The sequence below is a fragment of the Rhinolophus sinicus genome, chromosome 16 (genome assembly GCF_057876585.1).
Source record: "Rhinolophus sinicus isolate RSI-liver-muscle chromosome 16, RSI-T2T, whole genome shotgun sequence".
Taxonomy (NCBI): Eukaryota; Metazoa; Chordata; class Mammalia; order Chiroptera; family Rhinolophidae; genus Rhinolophus; species Rhinolophus sinicus.
Window position 1 is genome coordinate 11,493,317 of NC_142516.1, and position 19,558 is coordinate 11,512,874.

General features: G+C 43.2%; 1 protein-coding gene across 1 annotated transcript; it reads left to right on the forward strand.

Moving 5' to 3' along the window:
* On the forward strand, positions 1-14,588 carry NDUFA8 (NADH:ubiquinone oxidoreductase subunit A8). Its single transcript, XM_019731233.3, has 4 exons — positions 1-164; positions 6,515-6,678; positions 10,012-10,177; positions 14,275-14,588. Exons 1-4 carry the CDS (start codon positions 114-116, stop codon positions 14,410-14,412), a joined length of 519 nt encoding a protein of 172 aa, XP_019586792.1. The 5' UTR covers positions 1-113; the 3' UTR covers positions 14,413-14,588.
* The last annotated feature ends 4,970 nt before the right edge of the window (positions 14,589-19,558 follow it).

Here is a 19,558-nt window from a genome sequence, read left to right on the forward strand (position 1 = left end):
GCCGGCTGCGCATGCGCAGGCGCTAGGTGGCCCTTGGCGGTCGAAAGGGGAGTTCAAGGAGACGGGGGCGACGCAGCTGCGGGTGCCTCGTCCGCCTCAGGGCAACAGCCATCATGCCGGGGATAGTGGAGCTGCCCACTGTGGAGGATCTGAAAGTGCAGGAGGTGAGGCTCGTCCGGAGGACAGGCAAGCGGGGCATAGGACTGCAGTTCCCGGGCCTGGGCCCAGCCCTGCTTCGACTCAGCGGACCCCAGGTCCCGGATGCCCCTACCCCATGCCCACCCAACACGTGTATAGGTCAGCCCCCGGACCCCCTTCCTCAGCTCCGGAATCGCCCCCCCTCAGCCCGCAGTGGCTTGAGAACTGCCCCCTGCTCCCACAGCGACCTGTTTCTTTAGGTGAATGATAGTGATACTTTTTATTAAGCACCTACCAGGGACGCTTTGCTTTATGCCATGTAATACTCCAACCTCCCTGCGAAGTGAGTATACAACCCGGGGTGCTCGCAGTCGAGAGACAGAGGGACAGTTACCTTAAAAAGCATCGTCAGTGCAGAGTGCATTAGAGTGGAACTGGGAAGCCCAGAAAAAGGATATGATTTTGGAGAGTGCAGTTGCTTAACAGCCCTGGGAAGGTGTTTGGTAATAAGACATTGGAAGCATTTAGTTATTCAAGAGATATCATATGAATAAGTACCATGTGAACAGACATTGGAAAGTAAGAGCTAATGCCCCTGCCCTCACAGAACTTATAATGTAATATGGAGACAGGCATATAAAGAGGCAATTATAGTACAGTGTAGTTAGTGCTTGAGAAATGAAGACAGTACAACACTAATTACAGCAAGCATGATCAAGCCTTTTCTAGATGTCAGGCAGGATTTACATGCATTAAATCCTCCTAGCAACACTGTAAGGAAGGATACGATTGGTCTCTCCTAAGGAAACAGGTCCTGAGAGAAGAAGTGATTGGCCCAAGGTCACATAGCTGGTAGGTGGGAGACCTGCAATGTGAACCCAGGCCTGATTTTAAAACCCATGCTTTTAAATTACTGTATTATGGACAAAAGCTCAAACGAGTGGGAAAGCTTAACAGAACCATTTTGTGCTTCGTGAGACAAGTCCTGTTTGATGAGACTTTAGTGTTGGTGGGAAGCGGCAGTTGCTGAGCCAGAAGAGGTATCTTGGGCTCAAAAAGGACCAGGACACAATTTCCACAAGGCTAGACTAAGCAATTTGGACTTTATCCTATAAGTAAGGTGATGGGGAAAGGTGGAAAGTTTTAAGGCAGAGGAGTATCATGGCCTGACGGGAAGATCAGGCGACATTGGAGGAGAGGGAGGGCAAGACTAAAAGTTGTGTGCCAGAAATTATATCCCAGGCACCATATTAACACATTGGTTACGGATCACGAGAATCTTCACGAGGGATTTAAACCCCGCCTTACACAACGTGTTAAGTGTTTTACCTGCATTACTTCACTTAATATATGCCTGTGCGAATGGCAACTATTATTTTCCTCAGATGAAGAAATTTTTAGTTGTGCTCATGGACTTTATAATAAACTGACATTTGCTAAAAGGGGGGGTGGGGGTGTGCTGCCAACAGTCAGTCTTTTGTTTCTTGCCCCACTGTGAAGCTGGCTTAGTCTCAAGTTGCTGTATTTTTCATGAACTTTAATTTGGTTCAACAAACATCTGAGGTTTTACTTCCTGCGAGTATTCTATATCTGGAATAAATTTGCCTTTAGGCTTCACACAGTTGAATTGAGAAACAGATAATTACATAAATAAAGTACAAGACAAAGTATGATTAAATGCTATGGAAGAGGGGCAGACATGGCTTAAGAAAAGAGTAGGATTTGAAGTTGTATCTAAATTCTAGACCTAATTGCTTGGTTACCTTGATTAGTCACTTTTAGCATTTATAGGCACTGTTTTATTTGCAAGATGAAGTGATTCTAGCTGTATAATTCTCTGAGGCTATAAAGGGAACAGAAAGCACTTCTTGGGCATAATGTAAGAATTATAGGCAGAGATGGAGACAAGCTTTCTAAGCCAGGGTGGGATCTGAGCAAAGGTAAGGAGATGGGGAAATGCAGGGGACCCAAAATGGGTTCTGGGAACCACAAGAGATTCCTGTTTGAAGTGTCGTGAGTGAAAAGTCTGGATCCAGAAGGCTTTGAATACCTCATAGCACATTTAGGCTTTATGCTGCTGTGATGCTTGAATCTGTCAAGGGTTTTGATGCTAACTTTTTTGTTTGTTTGTTTTAAAGATTTTATTGGGGAAGGGGAACAGGACTTTATTGGGAACAGTGTGTACTTCCAGGACTTTTTTCGAAGTCAAGTTGTTGTCCTTTCAGTCTTAGTTGTGGAGGGCGCAGCTCAGCTCCAGGTCCAGTTGCCGTTGCTAGTTGCACGGGGCGCAGCCCACCATCCCTTTCCGGAGTCGAACCGTCAACTGTGTGGTTGAGAGGATGCGCTCCAACCAACTGAGCCATCTGGGAGCTCAGCGGCAGCTCAGCTCAAGGTGCCGTGTTCAGTCTTAGTTGCAGGGGGCGCTGCCCACCATCCCTTGCGGGAGTCGAGGAATTGAACTGGCAACCTTGTGGTTCAGAGGACGCGCTCCAAACAACTGAGCCATCCGGGAGGCAGCTCAGCTCAAGGTGCTGTGTTCAATCTTAGTTGCAGGGGGCAGAGCCCACCATCCCTTGCAGGACTCGAGGAATTGAACTGGCAACCTTGTGGTTGAGAGCCCACTGGCCCATGTGGGAATCGAACCGACAGCCTTTGGAGTTAGGAGCACGGAGCTCCAACCGCCTAAGCCACTGGGCTGGCCCCCCGCTAATTTGTTTTGGTAGCAGAGTAAGATAAGAATTGTCTTTCAGGAAGATCACTCCAGCAGCTCTGTGAAAAATGGGTTGAAGGGAGGACAAGAAAAGTGGGGAGACTAGCCTTGGTGGCCGTTGAAATAATTGGGGAAGATTTTAATGACCTCACCATCACTGGTGATTATGCTTGGAGAAGCAAGGACAAATTTGCTCAGAATTGATCAGACTTAGCAACAACTTAGGTATCAGAGGCAGGAAAATTGAGGAATCAATGTCAGATTTGCACCTTGACGATAGGTTGAGTGAAGCCAGAAGAAGGAGCAGGCTCGAGGGGCACGTTGAACACATTTTGGGACTCATTGACTTTGGAGTTATGACACATCCTGATGGGAGAAGTAGGCAGAGCTTTGGGCTGGAAGCTCCTTGTACACACTGACAGTTTTCAGCAGAAACCAGAGCTAACGTTTAGGATGTGCTTTCTATGTGCTAGGCACTGTTCTTAATATATTTGTATGTAGTAACTCATTTAATCACAACAGTTCCACCGAATAAGTACTATTATCCTCCCTTTTACATAAATTAAGTAAAATATAAGGCATAGCATAAATTGAGTCCTATAAAAAGAGGTACAGACATGGTTTAAGAAAGAGAGAAGAGGACTAGAAGACTGTATACTAGATTGTAAGACTTTTCTGCCTCCCTTTCTACACCTGCAGACTGATACCAACCTGCTATTGTGAGGATAAATGAGGAGGGACATTGAAATTCTGTGTTCTTTGAGACAAAGGGAGCTGAATGAGTTTGAGAGGGTATTCACGGTAAGCAGCTGTGAAAAGATGTTGTTTCTGTCGGAATCCATCGGTCTTAGTGAAGAAGCAGGTGAAGGGCGATGGTGACATCTGAAGTTCTTTGCCATCTCAGTAATGGCGATATAATGGGAAGAGGCCTGATTGGAGGTCACAGTCTCTGGATTCCAGTTATTTGGTTGCCACTGACCTGTCATCTAGAGAACGGCTCTCTTTTTCCTCAGGATAGATTCAATGTGGGGTTCTCATCCTTTAATTCCCTGTGACAGTTTATTTTACATGCTCAGCAACGTGGGTATACCTATATTTTTATAAGACCTCTACATTTGTAGGAAAGTAAAGCAAAGCATGTCATTGGCTTTTTGGGCATGAGAGCTGTGAAAGCATTTGAGTTATTAAATCAGTTCAAGTCTTGATTTTTATTCTCCCAACTCTTTATGGATAATATAGCAAACAAGTGTTTACCACTCATTGAACCTAGATAAACTCTTATTACTAAAAACTGTAATATAAAATTTTACAGATTTTAAACAGATTTATGAGAGTTGACATGGCAGATGTCACTTACATCATAAGTTAACCTTTGCTTTGATAATTATAACAGGTGTGACATTAGTAGACATAGTCGTAACTTTATTCTCCTCTTCCTGTAGTGTAGAGATGAATTACTTTCTTCATTTTTCCTTGCCTTTTATCTTACTAATAGTTTAACCTAAGCTGTGTGAAATTCATAAAAAATAAAATTTTTATTATAATAGAAATAATTATAAAATTATTCTCGCATAAAAATCCATGAAAAATATTTGCAAATCAAATCCAGTGGTATCTTAAAGCATAATACACTATGACAGGCTAGATTTTATTCTAGATATAATTGGTCAGTTTTAGAAAATGTGTAAGTGCTCTATACTACATTTATAGATTAATGAAAAAGAAACCTGCACATTTCAGACTTTCCTGGTGGACAAAATAGCAATAGTAAAATACTACTAATTAGGATTAGAAAGAAACTTCCTTGATGAGGAATAGCCAAACAACTATTTCCCAAACAAATGTCATTCCAAAACTGTGTTTTAAAGTTTAGAAAAAGGCAAGGATGCCTGCTGCCATTGCTGTTCGTCTGTATTATCCTGGAGGTTTTGGTCAGAGCAAAAAGAAAGGAAGGAGAAGAAGAAGAAAAAGATATAAATATCAGAAAGGAAGGGAGACAGTTTTATTTGTAAATGGAAGTTTTCCCGTTAATTCTCATTAGTTTCGTATCAGAACTAACAAGATCAGTAAGATATTCAGTAAGATATGGCTAGAGAGAAGACGCAGTGTACGAACAAGCAGTAACCAATTTGAAAATCTAATAGAAGAAAATTCCTACTTAGATAGTATCAAAAATGTTAACATACTTGAGGAATAAAAAAGACGTGCATCGTTCCTATATGAAGGAAACTAATTTTAACCGAAGCACATCAAAATGACCTAAATAAATGGAGAGGCACACCGTGTTCTGGACGAGAGGGCATAAGTCCTGGATTCTAATCTCTTTTGTAACTGCCATATCCCCAGTCTCTGGCACAGAGTCAGTGCTCAGCCGCTGCTCGTGCTCCGTATTATTTGACTGCCTGGTGAACCACAGTAAACGTTAATTCAATTACAGTTTGGTTTAGGGAGAACTGACATCTTGACTATTGGATTGCTGTTGAAAACAAAATCCCTGCCCTCTGGGAGCTTACGTTCTAGTGGATGCACTCGGAGTGAGCACCAATGCTGGTTTGTATAAAGTGACTAGGGGAAGACTCTGAGGAGGTCAAATTGGAGCAGAGACCCAGTGATGTAGAATTCCCTGTTCCCTTCTCATTTAATAGATAACTAAGCTTACTACAACTCTAGTTGTTTTGGGGAGGTGAGGTGGGGTGGTGTTCGTTTGGAAGAATGGCCAAGACAATTTTGAAAAGGAAGAATAATGAGGAGAATGGTCCTCCCAGATAACAAAGTGTTCTGTTAAAGTTGCAGTAATTAAAACTGTGGTACTGACCCTGGAAAAGGTAGTATGTACAGAAAAGGCCAGCGGGACTGTCGCTGCAGCAGCGATTCCATAGGCCTGGGACTGTGTGCATTTCCCTGTGAGTTTAGCTGTAGCCACACTGTTTCTCCAGAAAATGAACTGGAATGTGAGTGAGACTGACATAGTTGTAGGGATGGCTACCATGGATATACACTGTAATTTTTAAAAAGTCACAAATTTTAATACTTTATTAGTATTGTATCTTTCAACTATTAGATATGTTTTATTGTTCTAATACTAGATATATACTGGGGGTGCCAAAAAACTGTATACATTTTAAGAGATGTTACCTATGTAACTTTTCGAAGTTGAGTTACGGTAGCAATGTGTAGCATGACGTTTGCTTAAAAGATGGCGTTCATCAAATGAACGCTAGCATCATTCCTTGTAGTACAATTTTAATACAGTTTTTTCCTTTCTTAAAATGTGTATACATTTTTTTTGTACCCTGTGTACTATCTAATATTCTCATATGTTCTAATATTCTATTACTTTTGTTCCTGTTGAGGAGACTCAAGAAGCCCCCAGAGTTGGTTCCTCCCATTATGTCCCAGAAGCTGCCATCTTCCTTCGGAGCACCACTTTCTCTGTCATAAAGACCTAAGGGTTCTGTTGGGGCTGCCATTTGCAAGAGCTTGGGGATCTCTAAAGCGCGGAAGCTTCTAAAGGGTTATTTGGGCAGTCCCCTGCCTTCCTTTTCACGGCACCGTCTGAGCCGCTACCTTTGTGTTCTCTCTGTTTTGACCAGTGTGAGGTGAAGTTGGGGAAGTGATGTCCCAGTCACACAGCTGTGTGCTTTCTCCCATCGTGCCTTTCCCCAGGTCAAGGTCAGCTCCTCTGTGCTTAAAGCGGCGGCCCATCACTATGGAGCGCAGTGCGACAAGCCCAACAAGGAGTTCATGCTGTGCCGCTGGGAAGAGAAGGACCCGCGGCGGTGTTTGGAGGAAGGCAAGCTTGTCAACAAGTGCGCTCTGGACTTCTTCAAGTAAGAGTCTTTTCACATCACACCTGCTTGGGTGAAACACCAAGGCGTAAGTGTCGCGGTGAACATCCAGCTAGTTAAAGGGAAGGGCCTTTTAGTGACTCATTTTAGTAGGAAATGCGAGGCTTGGAAAGCAGGTAGACCAAAGCAAGCACACAGTAAGTGCTACAGGTATGTTATTTGTCCTTTATTATTTGGCAAGTGCTTCCATCACCATGAATCTCAGTTTCCAAATTGTTAGAATAATTCCTGTCTTATACAGGGTTGTTATGAAAAATTTGAAAAGGCACCTAAAAACAACTCAGCTCAGTGCTTGCTAGTGGAAATCACTAGATTCCGTGTTTTCCCGAAAAAAAGACCACGTCTTATATTAATTTTTGCTTCAAAAGACGCATTAGGGCTTATGTTCAGGGAATGTCATCCTGAAAAATCATGGTAGGGCTTATTTTCCGGTTAGGCCTTATTTTCAGGGAAACATGGTTGTTATGATTACCACGGAACACACAGTTATGGAAAGAAAGGTGTATTCAGAGCCAAGTTTTTGGGTAGGTCTCTGTGCTTGATACTGTAAGTTAAAAAAAATCGAAATTATAATTGTAGAAAAATGTTTTAACAGCCATATTAGTCAGATCTCTATTAAAAGGGACAGGAACTCAATTCAAAGGGAATTGGCTCGTGTAACTCTGAAGTCCAGAAATGGGACTGGTAGCAGGCAGGGCTGGATTCAAGGGCTTAAATAATTTCACAGTGATTGGTGTCTTTTTGCCTCTCCTCTTCTTCCCCTTCTGCTTTTCTCTGTCAGACTCCTTTTCAGACAGCCTCTTTCCTTGCTACAGCAAAAATGGTTACCAGCCACTCCAAGCTGCTATGCTCCTTGCTTCGCAGCTGTAGCTAAAGAGTGCCAGTTCTCCAGTAATGTGGGCAGAGGTCCCTGGACTGAGTCCGATTGGCCTGGTGGGTTGATTTCATGTGCACGTCTTTGAATCAGTTGTGTTTCAGGAGATAAAATGCTGTGATTGGTCAGGCCTGAAGTGAGAGTAGACTTGATTCATCGGAACCGCATTGCTGGGAGGTTGGGAGGCGTTGTTTCCCAGATGAAAATGAGAAGGATGTTAGAGAAGAATAGGGAGTGACTGCTGGCGAGGCAAAACCCACAGATGTCTGCCATAATGACGTTAGAGGGAAAAATCAAATTTCTTTGCATAATAGCTGCTCTCCTTTCTTGGCTTCTGCTGTCTGTGTCCACGTGTAGAGATATTTTTGTGGTTAAAGTCATAGTGTGTCTTTTAAAATTCATTTTTCACTTGAAACTATTGGGAACATTCTCTCAAATTGCTGTATTGTCTTCATGATCGTCATTTTCACTGGCTGTGTAATATTCCATCAGTCGGTAAACCAACCATGTACCTGACCAATTCCTGTTACTAAGCATCACTGTTGATTCCAGCTTTGATGGTTTTGCATAAGTCTGCAGTGATTACCTTTGTGTGGAGAGCTTTTTCATTTTTTCATCAATTCCTTGGCATAGATTTCCCAGCAGTGAGGTTATTTTATAACAGGCTTTCAACATGTTTTGTGGCTCTTCAACAACAGTTGCCATTTTTTGAAGTTGAGTCAGTTACACTGTCTTCAGCACGATATCTTGGTACCAGTGTCACCTATTATTTAAATATTTGATAGATACAAAATGGCACTGAATTCTTGCTTGAATTTGCATTGATTTGATTGCTAACCGTTTATTTTTAAATTTTTTATTTAAACTTTTTTTTTTTTTTTTTTTTAAGTAAGAGTTTATTTGAGCCAAAACTGGCAACACTGCCAGGAAGCAAGATTTCAAATGCTTCCAAATTTTTTATTTTCTAAGAGAATTTTGGCAAAGCATTTCTCCTTTGGCCCAGACGTGGTACGTTTAAGTGGGAAATGTTTGGATTTCACAAGCTTCCGAGGTACCTCACTGCCTCCATGAGAGGAATTTCTCACTGCTGAAGTTGCTTGTTGTAGGCACTGGTACGTAACTGTCTTGTTGGGTGTGGGTGCCAGGGTGACAGGGTCCAGAACAGAGACTAAGTATTAGAGTACTGGTCTGCAGGCCTTGTGCCGCAACATTTTGGAAGAATATGAAACTCCCATTGGAAACCAGAGTGATTCTCAGGTAGAGGTTTGGTGGGTGCAATTTTGTGTACCATAGAAATCCAGCTCAATGGGGCTAGAGCTATTTCAGAAAAGCCCCCTACGGCTTTGATAGTCCTTCTTCCTTCCTCTTGCACACCCCGCCACCTCCAAGGTTATACTTAGAATACCTGGAAGGGTACATGAAAAACGGGTAACAATGGTCGTCTCCCAGGAGGGGAACGAAGCAGGAATGGAGGGCAGAGTTTTCACTATGTATTTCCTTAGACCATCTCTGAGATTCTTCCTGAGCCATGGTAAATAAGATTCCTGTGTTGAGTGTAGCTAGATTCTTGGAATATAACAAGCAAGCTGTTCGTAATTACTCCTTTGGAGGAAGGACGTGTTCTGCATTTCTTCCACTGCCTCAAATACAGCTTCTATGTAAAATAATGGTGTTTTATTCTTGCTTTAGTTTGCATTTATTTGATTACTAGGAAGGTTGAATGGTAAGAGAAGAGGAATTCTGCAAAATAATTGTGGCTTATCCCTTTGATACACAAGAGTTACTTTTTCTTCAGCCTTTTTTGGTGGTCGCAGAATGAATTCATATGCTACCTTGCTTCTGAACAGAGAGCACCAAAATAATTTAACGTTATTAATGACAACGGTAATCTCTGTTTTGGTTCAGTGCATTAAGAGAAGGAAGACCTTGAGCTTTTGAGGAGTGTAGGGCAGTTTGCATATGCACTGAGTGACCCGGGGATGTTCTGCTTGGTAGTTTGTGTATTTGCTTTTCATAATTCTGTCTCCTTCTTTGCCATTATCGGTCACCTCTGTCTGCATGCCCATCTCTGATTATGCCTACTTCTCTTCTAAACTTGCTAAGCTGCTAATCTTTAGAATTGGATCTAAAGACAAGAAGAAAAAATGAGGTGTTCTCCTCTGAGTATATGCATGTTTGACCACGGTCTTTTGGCATTTCTTCTCATTTATTTTTGCTGCATAAAGAAATTAGGTCTTATCCCTCAGAAGTCTTTTTTTCCTTATTGATTCTCGACCTAAGGCTCTCCAATTTGTCTTGTAAGTGAGGTAAGAGTATTTATTTCCATGCTGTTCAAAGAGCAAGCAAGGCTTTGTATTTGAGGTCTGTACCTATTTTTCCCCCACGTTTCTGTTTTTCATTGTTTTGCGAAGAGCTCCCCCTAACTTAGCCCTCTTTTCCAGGCAGATAAAACGTCACTGTGCAGAGCCTTTTACAGAATACTGGACCTGCATCGATTATTCTGGCCTGCAGCTATTTCGTCGCTGTCGCAAACAACAGGCAAAGTTTGACGAGTGTGTGCTGGACAAGCTGGGCTGGGTGCGACCTGACCTGGGAGAGCTGTCCAAGGTAAACAGTGTTTCCTGCTGGCAGGCTCACTCGCTCACTGAGGGATGGGTAAAGGCAAGAGGTGGTCTGAAAAGGGTCAGAGAGTGCAGGTATGATTCGAGAAATCCAAATTTACCTAACAGGTTAATTAGGGAGCGATTATACACAATCCTGAAGGGAGTTTATTTAGCGGAGGTACTCCTTTCAATAGCTCTTGCAGCATGTGCAGATTTGTTTGTGGTTAATTAGCTAATTGAAGAACAGAAGGGAGTAGATGAGGATAAACAAAATGTCAGGGGACACTGTCAGTTGAAAACATTGATGTAATTGTTGAATTCAGTGGGGAAATAGGATCAGGGTTATGCCAGCGTTTTCAGGAACATACCGAAGGTAAAAGAAGTACATGCCTGTAGTTTAAAAAGCATGTTTTCCTAACTTCCTCCTACATTTCCTATCTCAGTTGTGATAACACCATCTGTTGAAGCATCAAAGCTGAAAACTTGAGTGTCTTTTTTCTTCACTTCTTACTCTTTTTTCCTTTATTCTGTCAATTCCTATAGATCAGCATCTCCTAGAAAAATTTTTGAATCCTCTCCCTGCCCCCATTTCTTGGACAATTCTTAACCTGGGCTACGTGAATTTCTGGGAGGGGAGGCTGGATCAATTCAGATTGTAGAAGACAGCACATCCTCTGAAATTGAAAAAGAATTCAGGACATAATTACATCTTCACTACAGGCATGATCTGTGTGGAAAATAAATCCAATGTCACTTTCTTTTAAAAAGCTTGTTAGGGGCTCCCTATAGCTTGCCAGATGAAGCATCCTCCCCAGACCGTGGCATACACGGCCCTTTACAACCTGACTTAGCCCTGCTTCTCGAGCCTCATCACCGTCCATTCCCTCTGGGACAGCACAGGTACCAAGGCATTGAGGATAAACCCAGGGCTTGAATGAAGACAGACAGTAGGTGTGAATCTTAGTTCCACTACTTAATTGCTATGGGATCCTGAGCAAATTGCTTAACATTTCCTATCCTACCACGTCCACAGAATGGGACCAGAATTAATCCCTAGTTTTCTGTGAGCTGGAGAGCCTTTGTGAATCTCTAGCCTTATGCCTGACATATTGTTCCGCAGTTATGTTCCTTCCCTTCTGTTTGTGTATAGTATTTGTGGATAGTCGGGTCTTCAGCATGGTGTCATAAGTAGATGAATGGCTCAGCAATTTGTTTTTGATGTTTGTATCTGGGTTAATTATTTCAGTTCAGATACCTTTTTTTTGCTACACTGAACAAATTGTTATTTTTTTTCACTTGCAGTTGACATTCAGTATTAGTGCCAGGTGTACAGCATGGTGGTGAGACATTATATAATTTACACAGTGACCACCTGGCACTACACATAGTTGTTGCAATGTTATTGACTATATTCTCTATGCTGTACTTTACATCTCCCTGACTATTTTGTAACTACCAATTTATACTTACTCTTTTTACCTTTTCACCCTCTCCCTCCAACCCCCCTTTCCTCTGGTAACCATCAGTTGTTCTCTGTATCTATGAGTCTTTCTGTTTTGTTTGTTTGTTTGTTTGTTTTGTTCTTTAGATTCTACATAGAAGTGAGATCATATGGTATTTGAACAAATTATTATTATTATTTTAATTGGGGAATATTGGAGAACAGCATGTTTCTCCAGGGCTCATCAGCTCCAAGTTGTTGTCCTTCAGTCCTGTTGTAGAGGGCGCAGCTCAGCTCCAAGTCCAGTTTTCAGTCTTTACTTGCAGGGGGCTCAGTCCACCATCCCATGTGGGAATCGAACCAGCAACCCAGCTGTTCAGAGCTCACGCTCTAACCAACTGAGCCATCTGGCCACCTCTGAACAAATTATTTTTAATAGTTGGTAATTCTTAAGTTAGGAAGTGGTGTGGAACTTAAGATATTTAATAATGAAAACTACCTTTTCTCATTTCTGTCTCATGAAAGGAGAATTAAAAAATCATACTGTTAAGAAAGCATATTTATTCCGGAATCTTTATATTAACATTTTTAGAAAACCTATAAAATAAAAAAAATATCATTGTTTCAGCTCTTCAAAAAGTGTATTTCTTTAAGAGGATTGTCAGTTTTAGGTGTACTTAAAACCAGTACCCAGTCTTTTCCTGGTAACGTGATAATCAGCTGGATGAAGCCTAAATTTGAGCTTCATTCACTTTGCGTTCTGTTTCCTCTGGATTGCCCTGTCCTCCTGTGTTCCCCTGGGGAATTCTTCCTACTCACTCGTCTAACCTCCGCTCAAGATGGCATGTCCTTCTTTGACGTTTCTGACTTTCCTAGGCTGAATTGCTCTCCCATCTGTAATTCCATCATCCTTATAATACTAATATTGAAAATAACTTAAGGAACATCTGCTATTTATACATCAGGCACTGGATGTATGTTATCCTGACAGTCGTGTCATTTTAGAGGTGGGAAGTTGAAAGTTAAGCAGGCTGTCCGGCCTCGTTTACCCAGCAATTAGTTCGGCCACGTGCTTCTGCTCCTTTTCTCTTTTGAGTGTGACGCAGAGTGGAAGTTGTTTTATTGTTCTTTCCACAGTAGTTTGTCCTTTAAAGGGGTCCTTTTATTACTCTCAGTTTGAGAAAGATTTTTCTTGATTTGTTTCATAGATATCTTGAATTCCTTAAAGGAGCTTCAAATGGCTGCTGGAGGCATTTGGAGTTACTCTGTCGAGCAGTGAGGAACCATAGTGATCTCTAATTATAGCAGAGAGATGAGAACACTGTTTTAAAAACATACAAAAGACTACTCTGGACTTGCAGTCAGAAGACTTGGGTTCCAGCTCCAACTCTGACACTTCCTATGTGTCTTTACCTGAGACCAGTGAGCGCCCCGTCCTCATCTGTGAGCCAGAGATGATAATGCCTCAGAGGGGGGGTTGCAGTAATTGTGCAACTGTGTACATGAAAGCGCTGTTCATAATAAATGGCTTTCGAATTTGTACACGTAGGAAGACCAATCTGGTCCAATTACTACATGGATGACTCAGAGTTCAGACCACGAAGTAACCAGCTGTTAATAACTGGCTTTGTGTCTTTCCACTTCTCTGGGCCTGTTTCCTCATCGTTAAAATGAGAACAGTTTCTGCTGGGTTTCCGATGGAGACTTTTGTGGCCATCGGGGCATAGTCCAGCTCTCTCCCTGATACCCACGGTTCAGTGTTCCACCATCTCGCCAGGCCTGTTGGCTCAGCTCTCTACTTGCGATCTTGCCACTGTCCAGTCTAGCTTCTACACCTTCCATCCTGCGGACGTAATTGAGTTACTTTCCTGCTTCAGGTTACCATCGGTCAAAATCCGAACACCTTTGCATATCATTCAGTACCCTTCCTCACCTGGTTCCTGCCCCCCCGCGTAGCGTGTTACTGAAAAGCACAGGCTCTGGTGTGGGCAGACCTGGCTTTGAGGACTAGTTCTTCTACTATTAGCTAGGTGGCCTCTGAACTCTGCAAAATGACCCATAGGGGTGTGAGGATGAGATGGAATAGCATGCCCAGCCTCGTTTCTAACAGCGCTAGTGCGTGGTTAGGTGCTTCATCTCCTGCCCCTTTTCTTGCAGCCCTTGCTTTGGCCATTCTAAAGACGTGCCTCTGTTTTCATGTGTACTGTTTGTTTTCTTGGAATGTCTTTCCCTCCCCAATTGTCCTGGCTGGCTCCTGGTCATTCTTCAAGATTAAGCTAAATGTTGCCCCCTCAGAAATAGTCCAGGCCCCTCGCCTTCAGGACGGATCAGGTGTGTGGGGTCCCTGCTCCCCCAGCACTCAGTTCACGGCTCAGGTATGGTAATTTGCTTAGGAAGTCTTGGTTGATTTTCTTGTCTGACTCCCTCATTAGACTGTGAGCCGTACCCTTCTGTATCCCTAACTTCTGCCATGTGGAATGACACAAAGCGAGCTGTCTTAAATGTTTACTCAAGGGTTAAGTGAGTCTAGATGTGATTTTTCTGGGGCTTCAAGGAAGAGGAGAAGTTGGGGCAGCGGGAGACAGTGGGAGGTGCGTTTATGGTCACAGACTACTCCATCTAGCTTCCAACTTTGCGTCTTTCCTCTTCACCCCTCGCAGGTCACCAAAGTGAAAACAGATCGACCTTTACCGGATAATCCTTATCACTCAAGATCACGACCAGAGCCCAACCCTGAGATAGAAGGAGCTCTGAAGCCTGCCAAACATGGCAGCCGCCTTTTTTTCTGGACCATGTAAAGATGGGCCCATGGCCCACACTGTCATGTGCCCAGACAACTGATGAAAACTCACATGCGGTTTGCATCGACTGACAGAGTTCTTTCCGGGATCACAAACATTAACAAAAAAGTTAATTTATGTGACTTGGCAGTTATTCTATACCATTTCCTGGCCATTAAAAAATTTAAAGGAAACAGTTGTATTTTATTATGTTTTATATAACCTTCTGGCCTTTAAAGATGACTTCCCCTTGCTTTTCTTCTTGTGGTTCTGCCTGTTCCTCTCCTTGCATTAAGTAGGCATTCGCCAGTGTGGCCGGGAGCCCCGTTAGATCCTAGAGAAATGACTGTAAAGGAAAGGCTTTGTTACCTGAGGCAGCTCCTCGGGGTGTGTCTGTGTTCACACATTTTGGAGGAGCTCTGCTCCCATCCAACCTCTCTGACAAATAGATTTCCCTAAAGGTCATACAAGGGGAGCATCCAGGATAGGAGAAGTGAAGAAACTCTGAGCCCATGACTCAGGCCATGGGAGGTGCCTCCTGGCCCGGTGTTAGGAGGTCTTGCTCAGAGTTTCTTAAAGAACCAAACTTCCACCACTTCCCCTGATAGCCCATCCTCAAGTGTTACAACCCAGATGTTTTTCCTGATAGACGAGAGAGGTGGAGGCTGAGCTCTCAGCTCCAAAGCCAGGAAGTCGGGAGGTCTGAGTGTCAGTTCCAGCCTTGGGTGTGTTCCTTAACCTCTTGCGAGAGGTTGAATTTGAGGACTGACTAAAGGGAACGTGCTTATCTACCTCCTGGGCAGGTTAAAGCCGCAGGATTTATAAGGCTCTGGTTCAAAGCACTATTATGTCTTCATTTTCCCTTTCATTCAATTTCTTTTTCACTATGAGGCTATTTCCTCTTCATCTGACTGGGTCACTTGACACCTGGTTGTGGCATTAAATTGCATATGACCCTGCGTAAGTCATCGTGACTCCCTGGGCCTTGGGTGCCTTCGTGCAGAGCTCTAAAAAGTGAAGTTGTGAAGAGGAAAGGCCTTTCCTACCCCCATTCGAGATACGCTTAAGTGGGGAGATTGCTGTGAGGCGTTAGCTGAGGTGCAGGGCCTGTTGCCCAAGGTGTCAGGATAGTTAAAGTACCGCATGGTCTGCGTTCCCCCTACCCCACCCCATTCCCTGACCCCACAGTTGGGAACATTTTGGGTGAAACTTACTCCCACCTGTTCTGCCTCATTCTCCAATTTAATGAAGAAAAATAATAGGTTTTCACATTTATAAAACATCGAAGTCAACATCCATTACCCTCTTAGTGGCCAAGTAATTGGAAGTCGCCTCTGGTGGGGAAAGTATGGACAGGTGGCATTTATAGGATACCTCAGGCTGCGTGTTGCTTCCTAGGTTCCTTCTGCAAAGGAAGCTGGGACTTGTATAACTAAACAATCATTAAGCACTGTACCAAGTGCTTTCCATGTCTCCTTCAATGCTCAGAGCCCTTTGAAAGAGATGCTACTTTATGTCATGCCTCTTTCACAGATGAAGGCACTAAAGCTTAGGGAGAGGTTAAGAAGCTCCAGTCTTACATTAGAAATGGTAGAAATGGGATACAAATGAAGAGTGTTTCTAATGGCCGTACTCTTGTCCTTCGAAGTCATCAGTAGTTCTCGCCTTGGATGCGTGCTGCAGCCGATCACCTGGAGACCTTTAAATACTGATGTCTGGATCCCACCCCCAGAGTTCTGATGTAATTGGTCTGCAGTGTGGTGGGGGCATGGAATTTCTAAAAGCTCCCTAGGTTATTCTAATGTGAAACCAAGGCCCAGGAGGTGAAGTGCTAGTGAGTAGAACCTAAGTGCCAAACTGAAATTTAAACCCAGATACACCTGATACACCAAAGCCCATACTCTTCATATATATGTATGTATGTATGTTTGTGTGTGTGTATATATATATATATATATACACCACTGCTTATAAATCACCTGGAGATCTGGTTAAAATGGAGATTCTGATTCAGTAGGTCTGGAGTAGGATCTGAGATTTGGTGCTGCCGGTTGGTGCTACTGTTGCTGGTCTGTGGACCACACTTTGGGTAACAAGGAGATAAACCGTACTGCCTGTGTGAGTGCAGGATCTGTGTCTGACAAACCTATCCTGCTGCAGTGTCCAGCTGCCGGCACTCCAAGAATGTTAATTCACCTCTTTAGAATTAGAGCAACAAGTCCTGAACTGTTAATGGCTTCAAATTCAATTCTAGGATGTTTTAACTTTTGTCCAAGTTGGACAGCAGTTCTTGCCTTCCCCTCCTCCCCACCTTGCTTTGAATTCCTTGAACAAAGAAACTGACTTGGCTTTCCTGTATTCCTGATGGAATTACACCACTTCATAGCCTTCTAGGGCTGAAGAGTCTAAGTGAAGATAAAATTCCTAAAATCTCTCACAACAAACGCATCTCGCAATTTCAGTGGGTAAAAGGTCATAGAACAATTTGGAAGCAGTTCCTGGGAAGGATCCCTGAGCGGGGCTCCAAATGATAGTCAGAAAATCTAACTGCTGGTTTGGCTTGAGGATAAAGAGACTAATTCCTTACATTCCCAAAGGAAATTTATCTGCCTTTTTCCTTGGCCAAGCCTGTTCCTGCCTTCTCTATCTGAGTTACTGGTGTCTCCATCCTTCCAGTGTCAAAACATAAGATGCACTTTTGACTCCTTCCGCTCACTCTGTGTTCAATCCAACACCAAGTCCTGTTGAGTTCCTTCTATAACCTCTCACATTTGTGACTTCCTCTTTTATCTCACTGTCACTGTCCTAGCCTGTGTTTGTTCCCTTGCCTGGATTATGAATGCTACTTCCGATTTGGTCTCCTACGTTCATCTCACCCTCCAGTTCATTCTCCAGCTTGCTACAGTGGCTCCTGAATAGCTATTAACTAAAGCCCAATCCTTACTGACGTTTGGATACTCCATAATCTGGCCTCAGCCTAGCCCATTTTTTCCCACTATTATCTCACTTCTCCTTATGGTGTACGGTACAGACTCCCAAATATCATTCCTCAAGTGTGTTTTCCAATTTCCAAATCTTCACTAATGCCACCGTCCACTTGCAAGGAAATAACCCTTCCCTCATCTCTGCCTCTTGAAAGTTTACCCATCTCTTAAGGCAAACACTAATGCTGTCTTCCCCAGGAAGCGTCCCTTTCCTACAGCCAGAAGTGGTCTTTCCTGTCCCTTTGTTCCCATGATACACTATTGCATGAGGGTTGAGCGCGAGGGCTCTGGAGTTGTGCTGTTTGGATCTGAATCCAGGCTCTTGTCATGTAATAGCTGTGTGACCCTAGGCAAGTGCTTAACTTGTGTGTACTTTATTTTCCTTATCTGTAAAATGGGAGGACAATAATATCTCCTGGGATGGCTCTGAGCATGTCATGAATTATACACATGAACTGCTTAGTACAGGGTTGGTCAATGATAGCCATTGTTATGCACCCTATTTGAGTAACACCTGTCATGGCACTAGATATATTGTATGTCTCCTGGCCTCAGTATTGTAAGATCTGGACTTTTATTTATATTTCTATATTTTAGTGTCCAGCTCATGACAGACATCAGGAAATGATTATGCCAGATTTATCTTTCCAAAGAACATCTAAACCCTCTATTTGCTACAAAAACAAAACAAAACAAAACAAAAAAACGAGTTAATTTTGTAGAAAAAGGAGTAGTTCTTTGAGGTAAATTGCTATCTTTGTAGGTATCAAATCCTAGCTGAAAAGCTTTGGCTATAATAAAAGATGTGTTCTTCTGCCCTGAAATGGATCATGACATACTTGGGTTTTAAAAAGTACTGGTTGCTTCTACCACATAGTAAGTCTCAGTTTGGGGTTGTGATGCCTTTGTGTGTTTTGATCATTTATAATATGTGTCACATGTAGTTTGTTTTAATAAGATACTGAAAGCTGCAAATTTATTTACTTTGGAAAAATAAATTAGAACGGGTTTAAGAGATTAGGGAGAGATTAAGTTAGAAACCCTAGGCTTTGTTTCTGAGCAGTGGTCCATCTGGGAAACAAATGGAGGTTGTCTGGTTCCAATGGCCACACTTGTCCCTTGAGGTCATTGACTGTCAGCCGAGGGTGCATGCTAGAATCACCTGGAGACCTGCAAGTGCTGATGTCAGGATCCCACCCCAGGTATTCTGGTGCAATTCGTCTGCGGTGTGGCCTGGACATACAGAGTTTGTAATAAATGACAGGACTCTTGCTCAGTTATACTCAAAAATACTTTCTTTGGAGGGAGAAAAAGGGATATAATTGCAGCCAGAACCCTGGAAATTCTTTGATCACCTCATTAATTCATTGGGCAAATATTTTACAGCCTGCTGGGTGCTCGTTACCATTCTCAGCATGGGTGAGTAACAAGACAGGCAGGGCCTTGCCCTCGTGGGGTTTCCATGCCGGTGCTGGAGGCGCGAACCAGGTAAACACAGAAACAAGATGGTTTCAGGTTGTGATCGTCCTGTGAAGGAACGGAATGGGGTTAATATGAAAGTGAAGAGCTAGGAGGTGAGGATGAGTTTAGGAAGAGAGGCCATGGAAACTCAGGGGGCGTGGTATTTGAACTTCCTTCTGAAGGGTGAAAAGGAACCAGCCAGTTAAAGGCCGACGTAAGAAGTGTCTCTGTCTGAGGGAATAGTAGGAACAAAACCCTGAGGCAGGATGGAGCTCGGTGCTCCAGAAAGTGTGGCTGGAGTGTGGTCTCGTGGGTATAAGCCCAATGCCCTGGTAGCTTACTTACTCCTGTCTTTAACCTGATAGGGACATATCCTGACCGGTGTCCCCACAGTTGCTGGATAAAGTCCATCCTCCTTAGTGTGATAGTCGGTCTCCAGAGCCTGACTCAGAACCTTCTAGCTTCATCTCCCACATTATCCCCACACACTTGCTCCAAACTGAACTCTCCTCTCTGCCATTTTAGACATCTGGCCTTTCCTTGTGCTGTGTCCCCTGCCCAAAAGGTCTCCTGCACCTCTTCCTGGTGAACCCTTCTCTCGAGATGCAACTCAACATCCCTCACCTGCCCCCAAGGTAAATGACATCTTCCTCTGTGTTCACGAGCCTCTTGTGCAGTGTGGCTGTTGGACTCTATGAGCAAGAACCGCATCTTGTTTT